Below are 22,176 nucleotides of genomic sequence, written 5' to 3'. Positions count from 1 at the left end.
TCATCACTTCTAGGGGACAGGCATCTTTGAATGGGAGGCTGCAGATAAGGGGGAGCGAACGTCCACGACAACGTCCGACCTGTCGTTATCGCGTGCATGCCACCTGTGTTCGCTCGCCATCAGCTGTGACGTAACCAAACCCGCAGCCTCTGTGCTGGCCGCGCCGAGAGGTGGATATCTGCCGTCAAGATATTGTATGCTTGCTCCAGGCCCGCAGCCTAGGGGGGGGGGGGGGGGGGGGCAGGCTCTCCCCGAAATTTTGATGACACATGGTGTTTTATCGAAAATAAATCATGAAAATAGGCGTTTTTCTCAAATAGTCAAGGCTTTCAGCAAGTGCCCCCCCCCCCGAAAAAAATTCCTGCTAGGGGCCTGGCTTGCTCTACATTTGGTTGCGAAATTGAAATAATCTCGTCCATAGCCACCCTTATACTGACGTGCACACGTCCAGAGATTGTTTGTATTGATAGCTTGCACGTGACGTCATGAACGCACAAGATGACTTCAGTATGGCGGCTTAGATGACGTCAAGGCATTATAATCACGCGGCGATCGGCCTGATTCAGTGTGATAACAAGGTCGCTGGAACGTTATTGGACCTCTGTGCATGAAGACCGAAGGAACGAGCACGTGATCTACTGATAACACTAACGTGACATCACAAAGTTGGAGTTCTACCATGTTGGTGCTGCAACGTGGATGTTTCAATGACGTCAATGCAAGCCAACTCAACAGTGGACCATTACAAAAAAAAAGAAAAAAAAAAGCATTTGGATTCAACTGAACGGGCGCCGCTTACATTCACAACGGAATGCGAAAAGCTACGTCGAATGGGCGGAGCATATATCTTAACGACAAAATAGCTTAGTATAATCAGCTTGTTGTTGTTTTTTTTTATCCGGAGAGACGTTGCAGCTGAACGCGTGGAGGCGATGTGCTCACGCGTCTCACACAGATAGTCGCGGGGAACGTTTTTACCCGACCGACGTGGAAGCACCTATAGCGGCGCTGGATGCAGCGCGATGGTTACGCGAGGGCGGACGTGCCTGTACTGTTTGCGCAGAGGGCCGAAAGCGATTGTCGCGCATGCGCGACTTTCAAGGAGCAACAGCGATAAGAAGAAAAGTAAGCCCTTTCGGCTTAACGCACCTGTTAGTCCCGCTGTAATTGATTTTTAGTTTGCTGTTGCTCGCGTTATGGTAACGTTCTACTATTTGGCTCTATCACATGTAAGGAGGATAAGTCTGGTGCAAAATAAATATAGATACATTTGCAACTCTCAATCGGCTATACAAAATCCCGGTATCAGTTGAAGCTGCAAGAATGATAAAAATTGTTTTACTTATTTCATCATGTACCCAGTTATCCATACAGAGACGACAGAGAACGTTGGAATCCGGCTGCCGTTATGAGCGCTTAACGTTAATCACACAATATTGAGAGACACAACGGTGGTTGATGCCAATGACCATTGTGTAGGCGCCTGCTAACCCGTTAAGCTATGAACATATCGACCAGTAGTGGATCTAAGCAAGAACGCCTGTCTCGGTTACTTCCTCGCCAGTTTAGGAATGTGCTGCTGATACGTATCTGCAGGGCCACAGCGCATGTTCTATGGCCCCGATAGTAGCAGGCATCCATGACGTGCTAACGCCATGGACCTTACTAGGAATCATCCATGGCCCCAACTTGATGCCCATCTTTCGTGGCCGGCGTTTGGTTTGGTGTCTTTTCTGTTTTCTGGCTTCCGTTTCGGTTATAAGGTCATCCTTACAACGACATCAACTTTCTCGCTTTCTTCTTACACAACCCACTACTCATAAACCCGCATTATGTTGCTGTCTTTTTTTTTCTTTTTTTGAATTGCGTATTGCTTGGCGTTAGGCGTCACAAAAGTCAGAGTGTGCACAAGAAACAACTCCGCCGCTTCCGGGAAGTACATACATATGTTTGCTAACCTAGGAAGACAGGAGAAATAAATGGGTTCACAGGGAAAGATTCTCCGAAAGATAATATGATTCGGTGAGACAGTGCGAATTGATTAGATATGCTTATCAGCCAGTGGACGCATTCCTGTTTCTTTTATGTTTCATATTAAAAGTTTTTTTTTTTTTGCCGGCTTCTTGCCTTCTCGCCCTCCCTCCTGCGCCGCCCGAGCGCACGTGTGTGATGTGCGCGTTGACACCTCATTCTAGGAACGAGTAGAATCGGGAGCCTCTTCGCGTTCCGATGACATCGCTAGACGCACTATTAACCTATTAAAAGTGCTATCACAGTCCCAGCTACCGAAACGAATGAGGAAAAAGGCTTATTATTCGGCTAGTGGCTCATTTAGAAGCCACCACTGACTACTTAAACAGAGAAGCCATTAATGAGACTGGTCGAGTCGCCCTGTCCAGGACAGTTCTTCGAAGCTTTTGGTTAAAAAAAAAAAGTCCAAGCGGAAACTGAGGACCCCTGTTCGCAGCGCGAGTTTTCGAGTTACAGCGTGTGTATATATATATATATATATATATTGTTTTTTCTCCGTAGATCACAGAAACTCTACGTGTTCCCGTTTGCTTCTCTTCTCTGGTTAAGGCTTCCGGATTGTCTTTCAAAGCCGCAATGAATGATGTGTCAGCGCACTGTAGTAGCGTGCAATGCACTTGGAAGAAGACTACACGGAAAAAAAGGAACTGTTTGCCTCAGTAAAGATGTATAGCTGCTCACTGAGGTAACACTGCACAGTAAAGCATTATCCTCTTCGGTCGCAAAGACAGTTCAGGGATGTAATTGATTTGTAATCATTACGGACTAGTTACGTTACGAACTTGCGTGCATCACCCGTTATTTTATTCAAACACTACGGATGGATGCCACTGGGAGCGTCTCTAATCACCGCATGTAACTGTGAGGAGTAACGGGACAAGGGAGATTAAGTCAAACAATGCTGACGGGTGCAACACGTACTTGATATGCACAGCACTCGCGGATTCAAAGGCGAGAACTTAGGGCTACGCAATGTTCGGGCTTTTGTTTTCCAGCGTCGACAGTTCGAGTCATATCGACGTAATTCTGACTCGAACGCTTACGTTAGAGCCACCATTAGTGAACTTCGGGAAAACAGCACCAAGACGGGGCATAGAAAGAAGCGACAAGACCGCGCGCTGACTAACGACAAGTTTTATTTCGCCGTAGCGCTATACGTCCGGTCTTAGCGCCGTTTTTCCGAAGTTCAATATGCACCAACAAACCCGCATTAACACCCTATATCAGTTCATACCAACATTACCTTTAGCGGCCAGATTGGCAGCGACATCACGCGGTTACGGCGAGCAATTGGTCATAGAAACCATTTTTTACTAGAAAAAATTGATGTCGCGTTTTAATCTGGCAGCACTGTACGCACGAACTATATAATTGATCGCCTCACATAGTTGATTGTGGCCTGTTGTTACGGAGGAACTGAAAATCTCATTATCCATGCATGTAACTAAAAGGGAGAGAGAGAGAAAGGTAGATGATAGACAGGGAGGTTAATTAGGCAGAACTCCGATTGGCTACCCTGTAGTACACTCTAAGAAAAAAAAAGAGTATGTGTGACTCCTTTCGGGTAGTCCTGACTTGCCACGTATATGACTCTCTTTGAAGAGGCGCGTTAACTCTCTTGTGGGTCACACGACTCTCCGAAGAGATTCTATTAACACCCCAAAGAGAGTTGACGTGCCTCTTTAAAGGGAGTCGTATACGTGGCGAGCCAGAACTCTCCAAAAGGAATCAAAGGGCTATTTTTTCCTTGGATTGTAGGGAAGGGGAGATGGGGTGCGAAACAATGAAAGAGAGGGAGGCAGTCTGCAGCAACACTACAATGTAACGACAATAACACTCTCTAAAAGCAACACACCAACAATGTCTGCGACCTGTCATAATTTATCGTTCATCTAACTAATTAGCCACATTAAGTGCAGGCGCCTGAAAGCTAAGTCAGATAGAGCGATGGTCCCTTCACTGCTTGCCCCTCCATGAGTGGAACCAGCTAGAAATTTCAGTCGGTGCACTTAACAGAGAACGAAATGTTACAAGAAAACGTCACTTTCTTTAACTTTTGCGATCGATTTCTTTCTGCGACTCCGAGAAAGAAAAAAACAACTTTGTAATATTCGAAAATTCAACTTTTTCATACTCGCATACATGCTTAGCTCAACACAGCGATACCTCCCTGTTCTAAGGCCATAACAAGCGTTTTATTTATGACTATCAAAGTTTCACCACGACGCGAAGAAATGCTGCAAATCGAGAAGTTGTTTCTCTAATGACCAAAGAAGATATCAGCTGCCTTTGCAGGCACTGCACGGGAATCCTTCGGTCGGAGGATAAATACAATTCAGTAAATCATGGCGCGGCGCTTCCGTCCGCTGTCGCAGCGGAAGCGCTCGGATGTGGCGAAGAGGAGGCGTTTCGAAGGGGTCTCTTGTTTATCACCATGCGTGCCCTTAAGTCGACACATCATTGTTTTCCTAATGGATGCCATACATCGTGTCGTGTCCAAACTGCTCTGAGTCCAAAGAAATCCGACACCAAAGTCGGCAATGAGTGAGTGCCAACAGGCGCCCCCTGACGGCGGGCTTTCACTGCAAGGCTGCATTGTTTGTGGTTCTAGGGATTTCATTCAGGCCAGCCTCTTACCCTGATTGAATGCGGTATTTCGTTGTGCTAAATTAGAACATGATTAAAGAAAGATTCAGTAGCGTTTGCTTTAGCGTGAAAATGGGGGGGGGGGGGGGGGGGGCAAGCCAAGCTTGGCGTGTGCGTCGCTGACGTACTACTGTTCTTTCTTTCTTCTTTCTTTCTTTCTTTCTTTCTTTCTTTCTTTCTTTCTTTCTTTCTTTCTTTCTTTCTTTCTTTCTTTCTTTCTTTCTTTCTTTCTTTCTTTCGCAGTGCGCAATGCTTCCTCCTAACTGTTCTCTTCCTCCATGCCGGGAATGTGACCTTCATCTAGGTGCTTAGCAGTGCAACATTTCAGTTGCTACAGGCAACAATGACTGTCACGCGTCAATATCCAGGCAACAATGAAATTTTGTCATAAAGAATTACAAGTCACCTCGATAAATGGTCACATTGCCATGTCAGAAACCGATCGTGGGCTTGCCGGCGAATAGCCGGCAAGCCCACGATCGGGAGAGCGTCAGGTATTGAGGTTAGGTTAGGTTAGGTTAGGTTAGGTTAGGTTAGGTTAGGTTAGGTTAGGTTAGGTTAGGTGAATGGCGCACACAAATGCGCATGCGACCGACGTACCTTCGAAGGCTGCCGCATTTCTCTACGTCGCCGGAGCCGGGTTTTTTGCGTACGACGCCGCCACCGAAATCTGTTCGTTATAGTAAGCTTCGCTTGAAAAATAGCAATGAAGCATGTCGCTGATATGGGCTGTTCAGACGGTTAATAGCCCAACCATTAGGGGAATACCGAATCTCGGTGTCAGACGGCGTGTCGCGTGACTTCACTTCATGGATGTCTTCTGGGAACGTTTGCTGCGAAGCGCATGTGCGGAACACGCCGAGTTATGGTTATCGCATCTCAATTCACGTGGTTTAATAGTGTTAAGTGTAGCCTCAGAAAGTTGGTTTGCTGAGGTACCTTCCGATTCATTTTCTCGCGGCAAACAGAATGTGAACAAAGAGAACGTGAAGAAAGGAGGCGCTAGAAATTTAGCCTGTGATGGTTAGAGCAAGCCTTGCAGCAAACAGTGTCGTTTTTGAAGCCTCTTTTGTTTTAACAAAACAAATACGTGTTGTCTGCAGATTCGGGGCAAAAGAACAGGCTTAGCAACTTTCATCTTTCAAACCATAGCCTCCTATATACCCCTGTACACTCCTAAGTATATAGGAGGCTATGGTCAAACCTTCAGCCGTTTGTGGAGAGCTTTGCGCTGAGCGCAGCAATATTAGAGAGCTTGAGGTTTTTAACTCGTTCTGTAAACATGTCCATGTAGCTCGAAATGCGGGATTACCGGAGAGCGTTAGCCGAGCACCGCAAGATGGCGCTCTTGCGAAGTATTCCGGAGAAAGTGGAGAAAAAGAGCTGGGAAACTCACCAGCAAATATAAGGCCCTCAGTGTAATAATATAATGATTGTTGTAGTTTAACGTCCCAAAACAGCCGGCAGTGTAGGCGATATGACAACAAAGAGCGTTAAGCGAAAAGTCAGAGAGGCGGAGATCAATTATTGGATAGCAGCGACGGAAAAAATAACCCGGCTCCAAGTAACTACCAAAAGGGCAATGACCAAATAAAGAGGGAGACTTTTTATGATAATTCAGAGAAAAGCGCTTTTTTGTTTGAAGCGAGGTCGGGTTGCCTTAGAACGCGTAGTTATAAACCGAGATTTAGCAAAGAAAAAAAAAAAACGTACAGGCTCTGAGGAAGCTAAGGAAAGGACGTAGAGTATTTTTTAATTGAATGTGGAGATATCAACCCGGGTGTATGTTCGGGCACTAGTCTACATGAAGCCTTGGGTTTTAGGAACAGGAATGGAAGTGTAAACAGGGCCACAATAGGAATATGTAAGAGATGGTCGCAGGATTGGTGGCCGAAAAGTATGGAGAAAGGGCAAAAATAGGGGGAAAACTGAGGTCACTCCGCCGTAAGGCGCAGAAGGTTGGGCTGAGAATTTATTGTTTTTTTTTCTATAGGCACAGTGACTTACTTCAAGTAGACAAGACATTATGCCGAATTAAAATGTAATAATAACAAATGCTTTTTTTTCTTCGAGCATGGTGGCGCACAAGTCATTGCTCCGTTATAAAGGGGACGCGTTTTGCATTCATCCATCCTTTGGTGGCACTAGCCATCACCCTCATTCAAAGGGGATACTTCTAACATCCATCCATCCATCTATCCATTCATATATTCATCCGGTCGTCCGTCCTTCCATCCACCCATCCCATCTTTGAGCCGACGGACAGAATGATGTTATTGCAGTGACCTATCACATAATATTTAAATTCTGTTGCAAATAGTCCTTATCTACGCAGTAATTACCGTTAAGACCTCCCCCTTCTTTGACGATAGCCTAAGACAAAAAAAAAGTAAGAATTCTCCTAAATGCGTTGTTTTGAACTAAGCATCGCTAGACTTAGTTATTCCTTCGTGCCTATCCAGTCTACGGCACCAATAACGCTGTGTTTACAGAGAACCTAATTCTTTTTTTTATTTTCCCGCTGCTGCCGGTATGCTCTGTCGGGCCACTGCTGCTCTTCTACGGATTCTGAATGAATCCCTAGTCAAATGGACTACGGCTTCATTCTCGATAGAATAGTTTGCCATTAATTCATTCGTCATGTTGACGCAGAACGACAGTGTCACTGGTTAAAGAAAAAGTAAAGATATGGAGACGGCAATGCGGGTTTTTTGGTATTCGATTCTACTTGATGGTAGCGCAGGCTAAATAGATGCACAACAGAAAAGGCGCGCTCGTAGCGCTGTTTTGTGTCGAGTGCGCCTTTTCTGTTTTCCCTGTCTTTAGGCTGCGCTAGCATCAAGTAAAAAAATATGCATGCGTTTCCCCTTACGCGCGAAGGCCTACAGACAATGAAAGATCAACGCAAAATCGGGAGGCCATAGACTATTTGAGATGGTATAACATAGCCGTCGTATTTATTCTGTTTATTTAACCGACACGATTGACCTGATTGCACAGAGTGCACGTCTAACAAGACACTGAAGAATGCAGTCAGGGGAGGCATCGTGTGAATGGTGCGGGGTCCGGTCGCTACCCTTTGAGACAGCAGTGGAGACAGACCCTATACACTCCAATCGAAGTAGGTCAGGTCGGCTATCGGTTGTTGTTCCTTAGAGGAGGCTTCACTGGACGACAAAGTGGGGGCTGGCCATTAATAGTGCCGCCGGCCTGGCGTTCGTGTGACAAAGGATACTGGCGCCGTGTGCATAGCACGCGAAAGCGAAGTTCTCGCGGTGTAAAGTTACTGACCCCCCCAGTTTTCGACGGAGACAGCGGCGCCATCACGTCGCCAAAGTTTCCAGACAAAAAAAGGGTTCGCGACAACCTCGGATACATTTGTCGTTGTCATAGCTTGCGATGACCTGGTTTGTCTTAGTACAGGCTGCCATTGTAGAAGGAACGTTTAGAAGGCTTCCGAACCTCGAAAGTGGCGCGTCGCTGGAAACACAAAAACTGACTCGCCGCTACATCTGTTTTCTATATTCATCATACCTCAAGGGTTCCGACCCGCGCTACTACATGAGGGGTGTTGTACAGGCTGCTTTAAATTATTTCGTACTATGATCTTCCAACACGAGTGTTTTAGAATACCGTTGCTAAGACGTAAGCCTTTGACGCTTCATCAAACGTGAAAAGTAACCGTCAGCGTCGATGCGAGCGCAAAAAAAATTGTTATGATGTCACCCTATGATGTCCTCAAGACGTCACAAGTTACCAAAAGTTGTGACGTCATCATGACGCCACCTGGTGCCGCATAAGATGACGTCGTACGATGACGTCATCGCATGAAATAGCCGCTTGGTCAAACGTGGGCCAAATACCTTTTGACGCTCTTTGGCCATCATTGGCCCTTGCGTCACAATACAACACATATCATCATCATCAAACGTGGGCCATCTCGGAGGCAGCGTTGCAAAAGCACGCGAGGTGAAGGAAGCTGCGATGCCTCCCATCTTGGAGACAGTGCAAAACCACTTTAGGCACAGAAAGCTTTCGGGGGGTGTCAGTACAATTGGCTGAGTAGAAAAATAGGACGACGGCTTTCACCTTCGAGTCGACTTGGGCAAATGCATAGGGAAACGTGTGGCTTTTAGTAGGTACTACTCACGTCTCATCTCATCCAATGCCTGACCTGAATAATTTTCGTCGAACTGTTGACTACGTTACCTACCGCAGCATTTATGGACAAGACGTCATTACGAATTAAAAACGACTTCAAGTTTATCTTAGTGAACAAGGAAACCGTACGCGGTTGCGAAGCGTCGGATAATTTCATCATACTTGGTCAGTGACCGTGTTTCATCTGAAACATTACTCTATCAAGTACCTATCCTTGTCGGCGACAAGTTATATCCACGGACTTGAAAGCGTAACACTTGCTAGAAGTTATATATTGTTAGGAATGGTCATGTTACATATTGTATATAGCGCTTACGTACAAATATACTGCTTGCATTCTATAGTGCGTAGAGAAACTCACGAAAAGACAACGCACATAACAGCAAGATTTTAAGCGCGTTCCGAATCACCGCGCATACCGATCTGCACGTAGTAATTGCCGACCCGTCCTAACTGAAGAGCCGTAGTCGGGAGAGTCACACGTCTCTGGCTAAAGCCACCCGCATTGAGTTCAACGACCGTCGAAGCCATCTCGTTGTGAACCATCAGCAGCCGAATCACTACATCATTCCGGGTCCCTGGTCGTCGCTTTGCTGGTACGTTACTTCGAAGAACATGTAGTCCTGCAATTAGGAATTGCTGTGTCAATGGCACGAACTAGCACCAAGGAAGACCCTAAGGTTCCTACATTTGAATCACGCATAAATAAAGAGCTCTACATAATAATGATAATAATAATAATTATTATAATGATAATAATAATCTTATTTATATCACACAAATGCATGGTGGAGGCTTGCAAAAACAGCTGCCATCATGACAGCTTCACAAGGGTGCAGGACCCTGCCTTGACAACACACAGTGGTCAGCAAAGAACAAAAGTATTAAAAGAGAAATGCACACGCACTGACTCTTACACTTAAAGAAAACATTAAAATTATAGGACATTGCGTTGCGATATCCAGAGATACAAACTGCATACTCTCACATTTCAAGACACTACTGAAAGTTTAATGTCACGATGAACAGGCGCAAGGCATGCCACACTAACACTGATAATTCCCACAAAGGCTCGCCTCCAAACAGAAGGCATACTTACACGGAGAATATTGACATAAAAATATGCAGATGACGAAGTTGGCGAAAACAATTCTATACTTTCAGCAACCAAAATTGCCAAGAAGTTTCTTAAAAAGTAATGTTCTGAGGTTCGAAGTCTTCTCGTGCAATGTATACCCTAAAATCGCCTACAGTCGAGTAACCACACCACACACGACTAGTGGCGTAGGCAGAAATTTGTTTGGGAGGGGGATGGGGTGGGCCCGCCTTTGATGCGACGTGGGCTCCGGGCACGTAAGTGTGGTCGAGTGTCATTTCGAGCTCTCTATCTCTTGGCAGAAAAAATTTCGGGGGGGGGGAGGGGTGTATGGGCTCATTGTGCCCCCTCCCCCCCTACTACGCCACTGCACACGACGGTAGATTTTCACGCGTTTCGTTGCTTGCTTTTCATCAGACGTTCTAATACAACTGATGGTTTCTTTCTTTTTCCGTGAGTGTTTAAGGGGTATTCAGACGGGGGAGAAATGCTCGGGAGAGACGGGGGGATTGCGGATCACGTGACCGCGATGTCACGGATTAGCGAGTGGGCGTGACACCCCCCCCCGCCTCCTCGAGGGAGACGGGGACCTTTTCCCCGAAAGGACAAACAATCACCCGGCGGTGGGGAATATAGCGAAATTTCGGGCTCTTGTTTGGCCACATTGTTGCACTTGCTCCTGCAGAGAGCGGCAGTGGGTGTCCAGCCGACCCGTCCAGCTGCATGGTTGTCTGCAGCTCGTCGTCAGCAGCTCGTCAAACGGGTGGTACAAGCCACCAGAGTAGTCTAGTAGCACTGGTCTCCCCCTCCGTTCGCCTCGTCCGTGTGAGTGGGGGGCATTTGTGGAGACTTCTCCTCGCGCGCTGACGTCACTAGGCTCCGCCTTTATCCCCCGGAGCATTTCTCCCCCGTCTGAATACCCCTTTATGCCCTGGTAAACAAAAATTTCAACCTAATGCTGTCAGTAAAGAAACACGCGAACAAGTCACAATGGATAGAAAAAAGACTTCGTCTAGGCGTCCGATCGGGGAATTGAAACTCTGAAAACTCGGTCTGCAGCGTATATCCAGAACATACATTCGCTGCAATGTATAATATTCTAGCCCATGTCGCTACACTTCTCCCAGTGCCCGTTGCTGTCAATTAACAGTACACAACCAGTTTCCAGCCCGCGTGGCAGTCGGGAGCTAGTTACGCCGGCAACGCTAGAAAATTGCTACGGACAGCCATGGAGAGACGAATACGTTTAAGACGACAACGATTTTGAGACTGTTTTTTACCGCTGCCTCAGGGTGAAATGCCCGAACACCCTCCTGTAAACACACTTCTCTTTAGCCTGCTCTCGGCTAGGTGTTAAAGAAGCGCATGAGTGGCGCCGCCCGCAGACAAATACATATCCGCACCTGAGTTTGAAACATGCCATCCACCCAACAGCATACGCGGGTACTTGCCCGTGGTGTGGAGGATAGCCAACTCTTACATTACGTGGGAATTTGAATTAAGGCCTCCCAAAATTAACTCGCCTCAGATTCCGGCGCAAAAATTCAGGACGGAGCAGTGGGAGACCTTGCTCGCCAGCGAGGACAAGGAGGCCCAAGTGGCTCTCCTCGACCCGGTGCGGCGGGCTGCTGAGGCCAGTGGAGGCCTGGACTGGGGGCCCCACCCATCTGCTTCTCAAACCCCCTTTCTTTTTTAATAAACGTTTTTCAATTCAATTCAATTCTCTATAGCCTCTCGTCTGCGTGTCTTCATGTAACATTTTGGTGGAGGTGCTGAGTATCGATACCAGTACCTCCCGTCTCATATTAACGCTGCTTTGAATGCTCTAACGTCGTTGTCCAAGGACAGCGGTTACTGAGAAATCAATGCGCTGTGGTCGCGCATTCGAGTTCGCGGCGCAGACTTGACAAAACTCATAGACATAGGGAGGCAGGTAGACTTGACAGACGCCAAACATAGGCTGAGTTTAATCCGCAGATGCACACGTGTCTAAATGCAGGCGCCCCCGCGCAGACACCATTCAATCCTGTGCGCGTCTGTATTTGTATTTGTGTGTATCTGCGGTTTAAACTCTGTTAATGTCTGGCGATTCTTCAGTGCGCCTGTGTCACTCTGTGTATGCGTTTTGCAAATCCGCGTGCAAACACCAACGCGATATCTAGCAACCATCCAGTCCACCTGACCGCTTAGAGCTTCGAGACGGCCGGGATGGCGCTGGTCGCGCACATATTCCTGTTGCGCTCCCTCGCCAAGACTGTGCGAGACGTTATATTTCATTGAAAGAGAAAGTACATTCCTAGAAATAAGAAAAATGCGATAGAAACGCTGGGGAATCAGAGAGACAGGGGTGGGTGCGGTTCTTACAATAAGCATCGAAGCGGCGATGAGGGCGCCCTTCAGATGCACATCCATGTCCATGGGGAAAGTAACGCCGAACGTGTCCGCATCCGTGAAGTACTCCTTGACGAGCCCGCTCCACTGCTTGGTAATCTTTCCGATGGCGTAGCCGTTCGTTGAGTACACCTACAAGATATCCCAAAGCTGTTAAAATAAGTAGTTGCGGTTGGTTGCTTGATAACTTCATGTTCATAAAAAAAAAAGAAAAAAAACAAGTTCACTTAGCCAGATGCCCACATGCATTCCAACTGAGGTGCATGGTTCCCATTTTAACGCGATAGCGTTTGTGAGCTCGTTTCGCAGAAATTCCGGTGTCGGCGTACGCGTCGTTGGCTGTTAGCGAAAAATCAGCTTTTTTCGTGAGCGAGAATTTCAGATAGAACCAATAAACAAATACTACAAAAATCTTCGGTGCGAGTGAGAATCGAAGCCAGGCCTTCGGCGTGGCAAGCAGGTGTTCTACGACGGAGCCACGCCAGTGTTTGAAAGTGATCCGTCAAAAAAAAGTCACAGTTTCATCGCTAAGGCGAAGCAATGAATGCGATAGCAACAAATTGCAGTGTTACACGAAGTGAGGCTGGCAGCTAACTGTTTTGTATCCGATCTCACGTAACTACAAAACGCTAGTGTAAGAGAATACGGCCGCTCCAGGGAGCGATGCTTTCCGCATAGTCACTTCGTGTTGAGGGCGCAGCACGTAGAAGGGTAGACAAGCCGCCCGCTGTGATGGCTTTCGAAATAGCACGCGCGCCAGCGATCGCGACCGCACCCTTAGATTCAAAGTTCAAAGTTGCTCCTCGCGCGACACTCCCCCCCCCCCCCCACCCCTCCCGTCTTCGCGTGGGCGGGGCGTTTCCTGTCTGCTTCAACCGCAGGCCTCCCTAGCGGGGTGATGTTATCGCATGCACCCTCCGAGCGACGGTAATGGGCCGGCTCGTTTGAACTCTGCTTCGGCCGCGTTCGTCTCCCCGCTCGCCCGCTTTTACCCACGGTAGAATACGAATGCGCGGGGGGAATTTATCAATTTGGACTTCATACCGGAAGGACATGACGGTATGAGTACGCGAGGAACGCCAACATGAACAGTAAAAGTGCATGGTTATCATGTAGTATTATTAACAGACTTAAATAGTAAAAAAAGCAAAAAGCAGAGTACATACAATAAAAAATTCCTGTCAGAATTAACTTTTTGGTAAAAGGGCGTTAACTGCCCTCATTTATGTAGCACTCCCTGACATTAACCTGTGATAACCGCTCCTGGCAGTGTGATGTAAGATGCTGACAGTATGCGAGCAAATACGGTATTATAGAACAATTCTGATCACCAGCCTCTCTGCACCTTCTGCAGGGTCTACCTATATGATATTATGCGTTATCGAGCTTGGCTGCTAACCTGAAGGTCGCTGGATCGAATCCCGGCCGCGGTGGCCGCATTTAGATGGAGGCGAAATGCTAGAGGCCCATGTACTTAGATTTAGGTGCACGTTAAAGAGCACCAGATGGACAGAATTTCCGGAGCCCTCCACTACGGCGTCCCTGATAATCATGTGGTGGTTTCGCGACGTAAAATCACAACAATTACTCAATTAATTAAATAATTGATGTCACACGTAGCAGGTTGCATCGCAGACAGACGGGCACAGGATCGGAGGCGCGAGTAGTGTAGTCTAAGAATACCTATACGTATTAAATACTATTTCAAGTTCGCTCACCGTGAATTCGACATCGCAAGCACAAGGCAAGCTCTCGGTGCATATCGGTCCCTTTATGTCCAGCACTTGCTTCATATTGCGGTCGTATACGCTGAAGTAGGGATAGCATAACGACCACCGCTGACACACGTATGCGATGGTTTTCCCGGGCGGTGCTTGGACTTCCATTTGCTGTCAGATACAGCCAAAAGCCAACGAATCAACTGTCATCTGGTGAGAGAACACTCGCGTAATAGCGTTTTAGCGCTGCATCTGTTGTATACCATGTAGCGGTGTGTTTACGAACGCCAAGTTGTACACCGCAAATTTTATTGAATTCGGTCAAACCATATAGTTTCGTTGTAGTACACTAGAGGGAAATTTGGCGCTTGTGTCTATGGGAGCTGCTGCAGCGCGTGGCGCTTCAGCCATCGGGGGAATGATGGGTAGTACACGGATTTGTCTAAGCTTCGTTCTTTTGGCTCCGTGTGGCATGCGGCCGCTTTGTCGCAAGACGAATTTCAGAAAAAGTTCAGCGGACCACTTCACCACCTTGACCCTTTTAGGCTGACCAATTCAAATCAGCTCACGACGTTCACAAAGAGCTTTTCTCTTATCGGAAACAAGAGCCAAAACGCAACAATAAACAAAGCCACAAGTGCATTCGATGCCGCAGGCCCAAAGACTAGGTATGCCGATGTACTACTCATCATTCCCACGATGGCTGAACGATCGCAGCGCCACAGTTCCTTCTAGTAAATATTGCAGGGAACTCTATGGGTCAAGCGGTTAATTGCGCAATAGATCGTTGCAACGTTTTGCGAATACACAGCTGATAAAGCCTCAGTTTCACCATAGCTGAGCCCATGAAACGAACCCGAGCATTACTTAGAGCTAAGTTATCTTTGGTGTCACAACGAACGAACAAACAAACAAACTGACTGGCTGACCGACCAATCGAGCGACCGACTGAATGACCTGACTTGCCCCTAACTGATTGAATAAGTAAATAAATAAATAAATAAATAAATAAATAACTCACCGACCTACCGACCAACCGACTACCAACGCTCTAATCGGACTTTTGACGACATGAATCTCGCTCATAACCTGACTAATAAATGGCTCACCTGCAAGCACAGGCAGGAGCAGCAACAGATGCAAAACAGCGTATGCGAACACCGGAGCGGCCGCACGAAGTGCATCACGACGGTGTTCTTGTAGTCGGTCACGTCCATTTCGAGGCATCGCCGCGGCCCGCAACAGCACCTCGCAAAGCAACTCGAATCTGGAAGAGGCAGGAACGTAATAATGTGCATGCGCTACAAGGAGAACACCTCTATACCACAGCTCTTTCTGCGCTTTGTAAGAGAGCATTTCTTCATCGTTCCTTCTTTCTACTTTGTGTCTCAAGAGACCGGGCACATACGTTCTATGAACTCACCCAACAAGCAGGCCTTTCCCATCGCATCTACCCCCGTCTACCACCACATTTCCCACTCCCAACAAATCATCCGGAGGTGACTCCAGACCCGAACTCTTCCCACCCCTCAAGTCCTATCCCACTTCCGCCCCATTTCTCCGGAGTGCACTCTCTGCGGAGAGTCTGCCACCACCTTAGACCACATTCTCTTTGGCTACCCTGTCCCATTCTCCACCGCAAGGGCAGCCCTCCATCGTGACATGGGAGGAAAGATAGGCCTTCCTTGCGTTACAGGATCTGGACACAGCTTCGCTATGTGAACCGGGGTTGCCAGTGCCCTGGCCCTGCGTGGTCTGGACACATACGCGCAATGTGATGGTCGTGCGGTGGCCCAGGGTCCGTAAAGGTCCAAACTCGCTCGCCCAATATAAGTTTTTCCTTCCTTCCTCCTGTGTCGTTCAAAGGAACACTAACAGAAAATATGGAGTTTGGTCACATTGATTCTTCACCTGCCTTGGAGCATATCATCCATTTCTGCGCGCCATAAAAAAATTTGCCGTTGAAAATAGCCACCGAAAGTTCCTGGTTCCGCTGCTCAATTTGAATCTCCCGCGCCGAATCGAGGACATCACGTCCCCACCTCGACAGCCGATATATCTGTGAATCAGCGGGCGTCCTAGAGCTCCACGACCGTATTAGGTAGCAACAACTCAGGCTTACTGCACGTTTGCTTATTGTCAGAATTTATGCAATTCACTTTTCATAAGTAAGGCGCTCAGTAATGAAAGTAGATGATCTGACGTCATTTGATGAGGTACCCTCAGGACGTGACAGAGGGCGCCTCTCCAATTACTCAATTGTTTCGTTTTTTCTTTTTTTTTTTTGCTTAGCAATGCTCTCTTCTGGCCAGGAATGGTGAATTGGTTGTTAAACAAGCCTAATCTTTCAATTTAGCTCAACTTAATAATTCTCTTTAGTGTACCTTTAATGAGCCTGTGCCTATGTCCTGGAACTTACGGAACGACCGTGTTATGGAGGTCGACGTATGCCATAGCAGCCATGTTGGTGGTAACACCTTGTGGAGCAATATTTACCGCCAAGGTTGAATCGCCAAAATTTTTGAGCTAACATGTCAACTTCGTACCATGTTTTAAGTTGCCGTTGACGTAAATCGATCGAACATATTGTCCTAGAAACAGCATCCCAAACATGCGGTGCAACAGTTTCAACAACGTGTCGCCTCTAAATGTGAGAAAACGTTTCACTTCCACAGGTAACGACATCTTCTGACTGCATGACACCGCCCTCAAAGCCAGACACACAAAAGAAAATGCCCAAGTGTAGTATGAATTACGTTCGAAATATAAAATACCGTTGCAATAAAATCAACGTAGTAGGCCCTGTTTACCTGCGCCATCCACTACACTTCATCGTGGACAGCGTCTCGTCCTGCAAAATATTAGACATTTAAGTATGCTTACTTTCAGCGATCTTGTATATGAACTGGCCCATCGAGTTCTTCGCTTCGTAGGAATTGCACGTTTCGATGCCAGTGAAAGCTGCAATTCGAAGTAGAGAGAAACAAAATAAATCAATTAATCGAGGATAATTTCTGCCGCATCTAGCCTTTTTTTTAGTTTATGTTTTACCTCTATAGAATTTCACGCGTAGTTATGCGCAAGGCGTTTATGCTTTGGACATTAAAGCAAAAGGAATGGCTTCGGCAAGAGGAATGTTCGCCAGCTAAAATGAGACAGAACAGAAAGTCACACTTGCGTAGACTTTTCGGCGCGACATGAAGCAAAGCGGAGTGTCCGCGCTTGCTCTCTACACGAGCGTGACCCACACAAGATGTGTAGGGAAGCGCACTTGAAGACTATATATGTCTCCTATTTCGGCTCGTGTGTGCCGTTCCCAACTATGCGGCGTGGCCATCCTTGATGGAACATTTCTACGGCTTTTTCTCTTCATACAGGTGTCTTGCAAAGGGCACAGGCAAATGTTTTTCGAGATACAAGAGAATTAATGGAAAGTGCTCCCAATTTCTCATTCATGTAAGAAAGAGTTCATCTGTAAACAGCTTGTTGTATGCGGGTTACTGGAGTCGTGAACGGCGATCGCTAAGCTGATCGCGACATGTGCGGCTTCTGTTCAATTATAATCATATCGACAAGCTTTTGTGACGTATGAGCATGCTTGCTGAAGATCATTAAATGAGTGCTCATTAACTAATGTGTCCCTTCGGAGTAAAAATAGCCGCGCCGTGTTTAATCATGAACCCATACCAACTTGCCCAACTATCAGTGTTACTGAGAGTAAAAACCGAGCAGCAACGTTTACTCAAGCAGGCATACCCATAATACCTACGTGACGAAGTAAAGATCTCAACGTTTCTTTACTCTTTGTACCACGGTCACATTACCGTAGAGATGGTTACCTAAAACCTCCATTTCCGTCACTCTAGCCAAACTAATCTGCAGAAATGCAAAGGCGTTAAATTTCAAGACGCTACGCCACAGCTAATATTGATTTTTTATGCTTCGCCAGCTATAGAGTCTGAGAATATAGGCTGCCAAGCAATTTTGTAAATAAGAACGTTGTGTACATGTCTGTCAGAAGCAACCTTATCATACCTTCGATTATCCCCGGAAAAGTGATGATATCTGTAGTTATCCTATAGCGAATCCCGCCAAGAACTGAGGCCTCTCCCGTTTGATTACGTTGTTTATATCTTGTCCGATAAGTATACTCCGTGTTGTGACGCCTAGTCTGACTTTCATGTTGAATGCTCTGAATGGCGTAGCAATGTGGTCCTACGCATTCTTCTTGACCTCTACTTTCTTTCTTATCCGCGCGAATGAATTCACTCATTATTCCAAAGGCACATGTCTACTGTCCCTCCTGTGTGAAGCCTAAAGAAAGGCTTGCATTATATTTATATAAAGAATTCCTTCGACCAGCAGTATATAGAGTATGGTTACCCCTGGTATACGGCAATACTACAGAGCTTTGTCGACTCCTTGTTTAAGGTTCTTCGTCACATGCCAGTATTCGGTAACCGCTAAAAGCTCCCCATTGTGAACGTTTCCTTTCGGGAACGAGTCATACTATAGGCTGCCGCTGCTATAGTTGCTGCCACGGTAACCTTACCTTCCAAGAGCTCCACATCCTGCTGTATTATTATTTGGTCGATGACGGCCAGGTACTCAAGGCCGGGTGCGCACACAATGGGATTCTTTGGAACAGCTGGCCTCTGCAAGGGAGCTTCCAAGCAGAATACTTTAAATTAACAGCGCAATGTTCATCTCTCTCCTGTGGATAATGAGGCCCGTATTTACAGAAAGCTCCTACTAGATAATTGTTCGTGAGGTAATGCTCCCGGTGTTCGGTGCGACACGGGCGTTTATGTTAGTACATCGAAACCGGAGGCCGATAGCACGACGCATTACAGCGACGCGACTAGTAGCACCGTAGGTAGAGCACTTTCTTCAAAGGATTCTGAAAATCGTTTCTACGACGTATAAAATTGCTGGCGAGTGAATCTCATTGTCAGCGCCTCTGTATAAACACATGCTGGGATCTTTCTTGACGACGTTAGAGCCTGTTTCTTAGCGCTTTCCTGCTAATTACGCCCCGAGTGCGATCAAGTGGCATTCCCGTACAACAAGGCGCTTTTCCCTTTGAGGTCATTGCATTTCTCGACTGAAATGCATATTAAAGCACTAATGGCCTCATAAGATGAGCGTAATAGTCTCATTAATATTATTTCATTAGATTTTCCCAAAACCTTTGAATTACACGTAATTTTTTCTGATCTTGGATTGTCCAATACTTTATTGTGATCACATATGTCACCAGGTACCGCCTCTAGCTGTTGACTGCGCATAAATGTCCGATTGTGCATACAGTTACGTAGTGGACAATGCTGCTTCGATTGCGTCATCTGTGTGGTGCGGCTGAAGTGTCACAGATCAGTCGGGAGGTTTCGTATCCTTTTCTCTTTTTTTTTTTTTTTGGTATCATGATCTCTACATGTTTTATAAATCCTGAAATTACGGTAAACTCTTTTGAAATTCAGGTGGGAAAACATGTTTCGCTGCAATAAGTTAGGCTTACCTCTCACTTTGCTTGGTGCGCCGCTTTTAGTCGACACTGGCATCCCTGGTAAAAAGAAAATTGACCTTGTATCTGCGTGCTTCGCTGCAAATGTCGTCGAAAGACGATAGAGGACACAGAGTGTTAATGCGGGCTTGTTGGTACATACTGAACTACGGGTAAACACGGGACAGCGCTTGGTCGTGTCCCTTCTTTCTTTGTCCCGTTGTGGCGCTGTTTACCCGTAGTTCACGATAGAGGAGTTGCCATTTGAGACATGGGCGCCATCTGGCAATACGTCGGGAAACATGAGCTTGCGCAGAGGGCACGGAGGAAGGAAAGTTTTTCCTTCCTCCGTGCATAGCGACGCATTTTCAGCGCAGCCGCATTTTCAGCGCAGCTTAAGAAACTAGGGTCTTAAGAATTACGTATCTATGTATTTTCTGGTAAAGGAACACACCCCCTCATACTTACCTAGTAATGTTGCGCCTCAGATATGCGTAATGTTTGCTTTTTGATCAACAATGTACACAAGTATGAACCTAGTCACCAGTTCAACATGGCTGGGCCTTCGGCAAGTGGTTCAACTTTGGCCGGGTGGCTGAATCGGGTGACAGACAGACAACCAGCCAGACAGACAGACCGAAATTTCTGCGTTTAAGTTACCCAAGAAAGACTATCGTCTTTAAAAAGAAAAAGTAAATTCACCACATGGAAACGGATGGTAACTTTCTCACTCCAAGGAATATATATCCCTGTGACAGGGTGTCTGATCGTCCTGTCAGACCTTTAGATTTCCGTAGAGAATTCGACAAGACTGTAGCTATCAAGTGTATGAATACAATAATATCACCATTATCACGCCATTTTCAGTAGAAAGCACGACCGCGCTGTGACTGTATGTCAGTAAAGCATTGAAACAATACAGCGCCGAAACCAATTAGGACGCGCACAGCGCACATATACGACAAGGACGCGGAAATGGAACACACGTTCAGCTTTACTACTGTAAAGCTGAAATCAACGCTGCTCTAATTACACTCGAAGGCTAACGCTGCACACGTAAAAGCAAGAGAACTCTCTCGTAGAACCTAATTAGCACCAATCTCTCGATAACATATCGCCTAAGATGACAGAAGTTGTAATACATTAAGCAAAAGGTGGCCTTGGTGCGTCCTCGTGGTATCTACAAATCAGAAAACCTCAACGTCAGGCATATGATGCAAACAATTAAATATTTAACACGTCACTTAAGATAACAATAGTTGTAATTCATGAAGCAAAAGGTGGCCGTGGTGCGTCCTCACGGTACCAAATAACAGAAAACTTCTAGCTAGGGCGAAACGAGGATCAATAATTGTAGCTCTCCAGCACAACACTAGAAAACACGGGAAGGTAATCTAAGACGCGAACGCCTTGCTGATTTAGCTAGGTAACACGTGATTTAAAGACAGTACTTACTTCTGTCACATCCGTTGGTTGTTGGTTTTATTGTCTCTTTGTCCTACATTTTTACACTTCATTTCATTCTTTATATCATTTCAGCAAGCTTCGCTTTATTTAGATTTCAACATTGCGTTAGATCTACAACTTTTTGTTAGTTTTGCCTTTTCGCGCGCAAGGTCTGTCGGTATGTCTGGAAAATTGAAGGACACTTCGTAAATTCCAGAGTGTGTTCAGCGAAAGCGCGTGGCCATTCGATTGACTATGCCATGGTATCGGGGGAATCCACATACTGTGGGCGCTTCTCCGAACCAATTGCCGTGGAATCATTACCGGGCCGCTTGGGAGCCATCCGACTAGCTCGACTGGACGTGGCGGCGGTGTCCAGCGGATCCGCCGACGGACGCCGCCGCTGGACGCCGCCACCGTGTTGCGCAACAATTGCGCAACGCGCAGCTGTTGCGCTTTGACGGACGGGCGCGGCCGCGTTGCGCAACAGTTGCGCAACGCGTGTTGGAAGGAGCAATGCGCAACTGTTGATATGCGCCGCTGTGCCATCACGTGATTGCTGGGAGAGCATGAGGGGGAGATGCCACAGGTGGCATCATGCCAGGGCACGGACTGACACCGGCGGACACCGCAAGTATGCGACATTCAAGGCTTTTGCCTTAAAATGTCGGCTTTCTTCCGCTCAGCAATATATGGCGAGATCGAGGAGGACTTTAAAAATTCCTCCTTGGGCGACATATGAGGTGCTAACCTGGACGCTGTCAAATTCCGCCATGTTGTCAAATTCCACCATTGCTCAAACGCAGAGGGCTGCTACGGCCTGTCTGGCTTAAAACCCCGCCATTACGAAATTTGGCAATATGGTGAAATTTTACAGCTTCAGCATTAGCACCCGTGGCCTCATATGCTGATTGTGCGTCCCGTCCCTCAGTATCGAACAGCTAGCATTAGACCGATTTGACCGATCCGCCAGCCACTAAGATTTCCCGCGTGTGTTTGTATTATCTACATGTGTATCTGACCACAAACGTTCAGTGGCTAGTCCGCGCCCATCCCTTGTCCCTTCCTCGTCTTTGATGTTTGTTTTATTGGACAAAAACCTTAGATGCTTCATCAAACGCGAAAATTGACCGTCGGCACAGGCGGCGTCAACACAAGTGATGCAGTAAGTCTTCACCGCGTGA

General features: G+C 46.8%; 1 protein-coding gene across 1 annotated transcript; it reads right to left on the bottom strand.

Moving 5' to 3' along the window:
• Positions 1-9,398: 9,398 nt before the first annotated feature.
• LOC125760237 (phospholipid scramblase 2-like) lies at positions 9,399-21,767 on the bottom strand. Its single transcript, XM_049420058.1, has 6 exons — positions 21,744-21,767; positions 18,596-18,698; positions 16,927-17,004; positions 15,153-15,310; positions 12,299-12,457; positions 9,399-9,461 (listed from the first exon to the last, which is right to left on the bottom strand). The coding sequence occupies exons 1-6, from the start codon at positions 21,765-21,767 to the stop codon at positions 9,399-9,401; spliced, it is 585 nt and encodes a 194-aa protein (XP_049276015.1).
• Positions 21,768-22,176: the final 409 nt, after the last annotated feature.

This window comes from Rhipicephalus sanguineus, chromosome 10 (assembly GCF_013339695.2).
Source record: "Rhipicephalus sanguineus isolate Rsan-2018 chromosome 10, BIME_Rsan_1.4, whole genome shotgun sequence".
Lineage (NCBI taxonomy): Eukaryota > Metazoa > Arthropoda > Arachnida > Ixodida > Ixodidae > Rhipicephalus > Rhipicephalus sanguineus.
The sequence above is the reverse complement of the archived record's forward strand: the minus strand, read 5'-3'. Positions and strand labels throughout refer to the sequence as shown.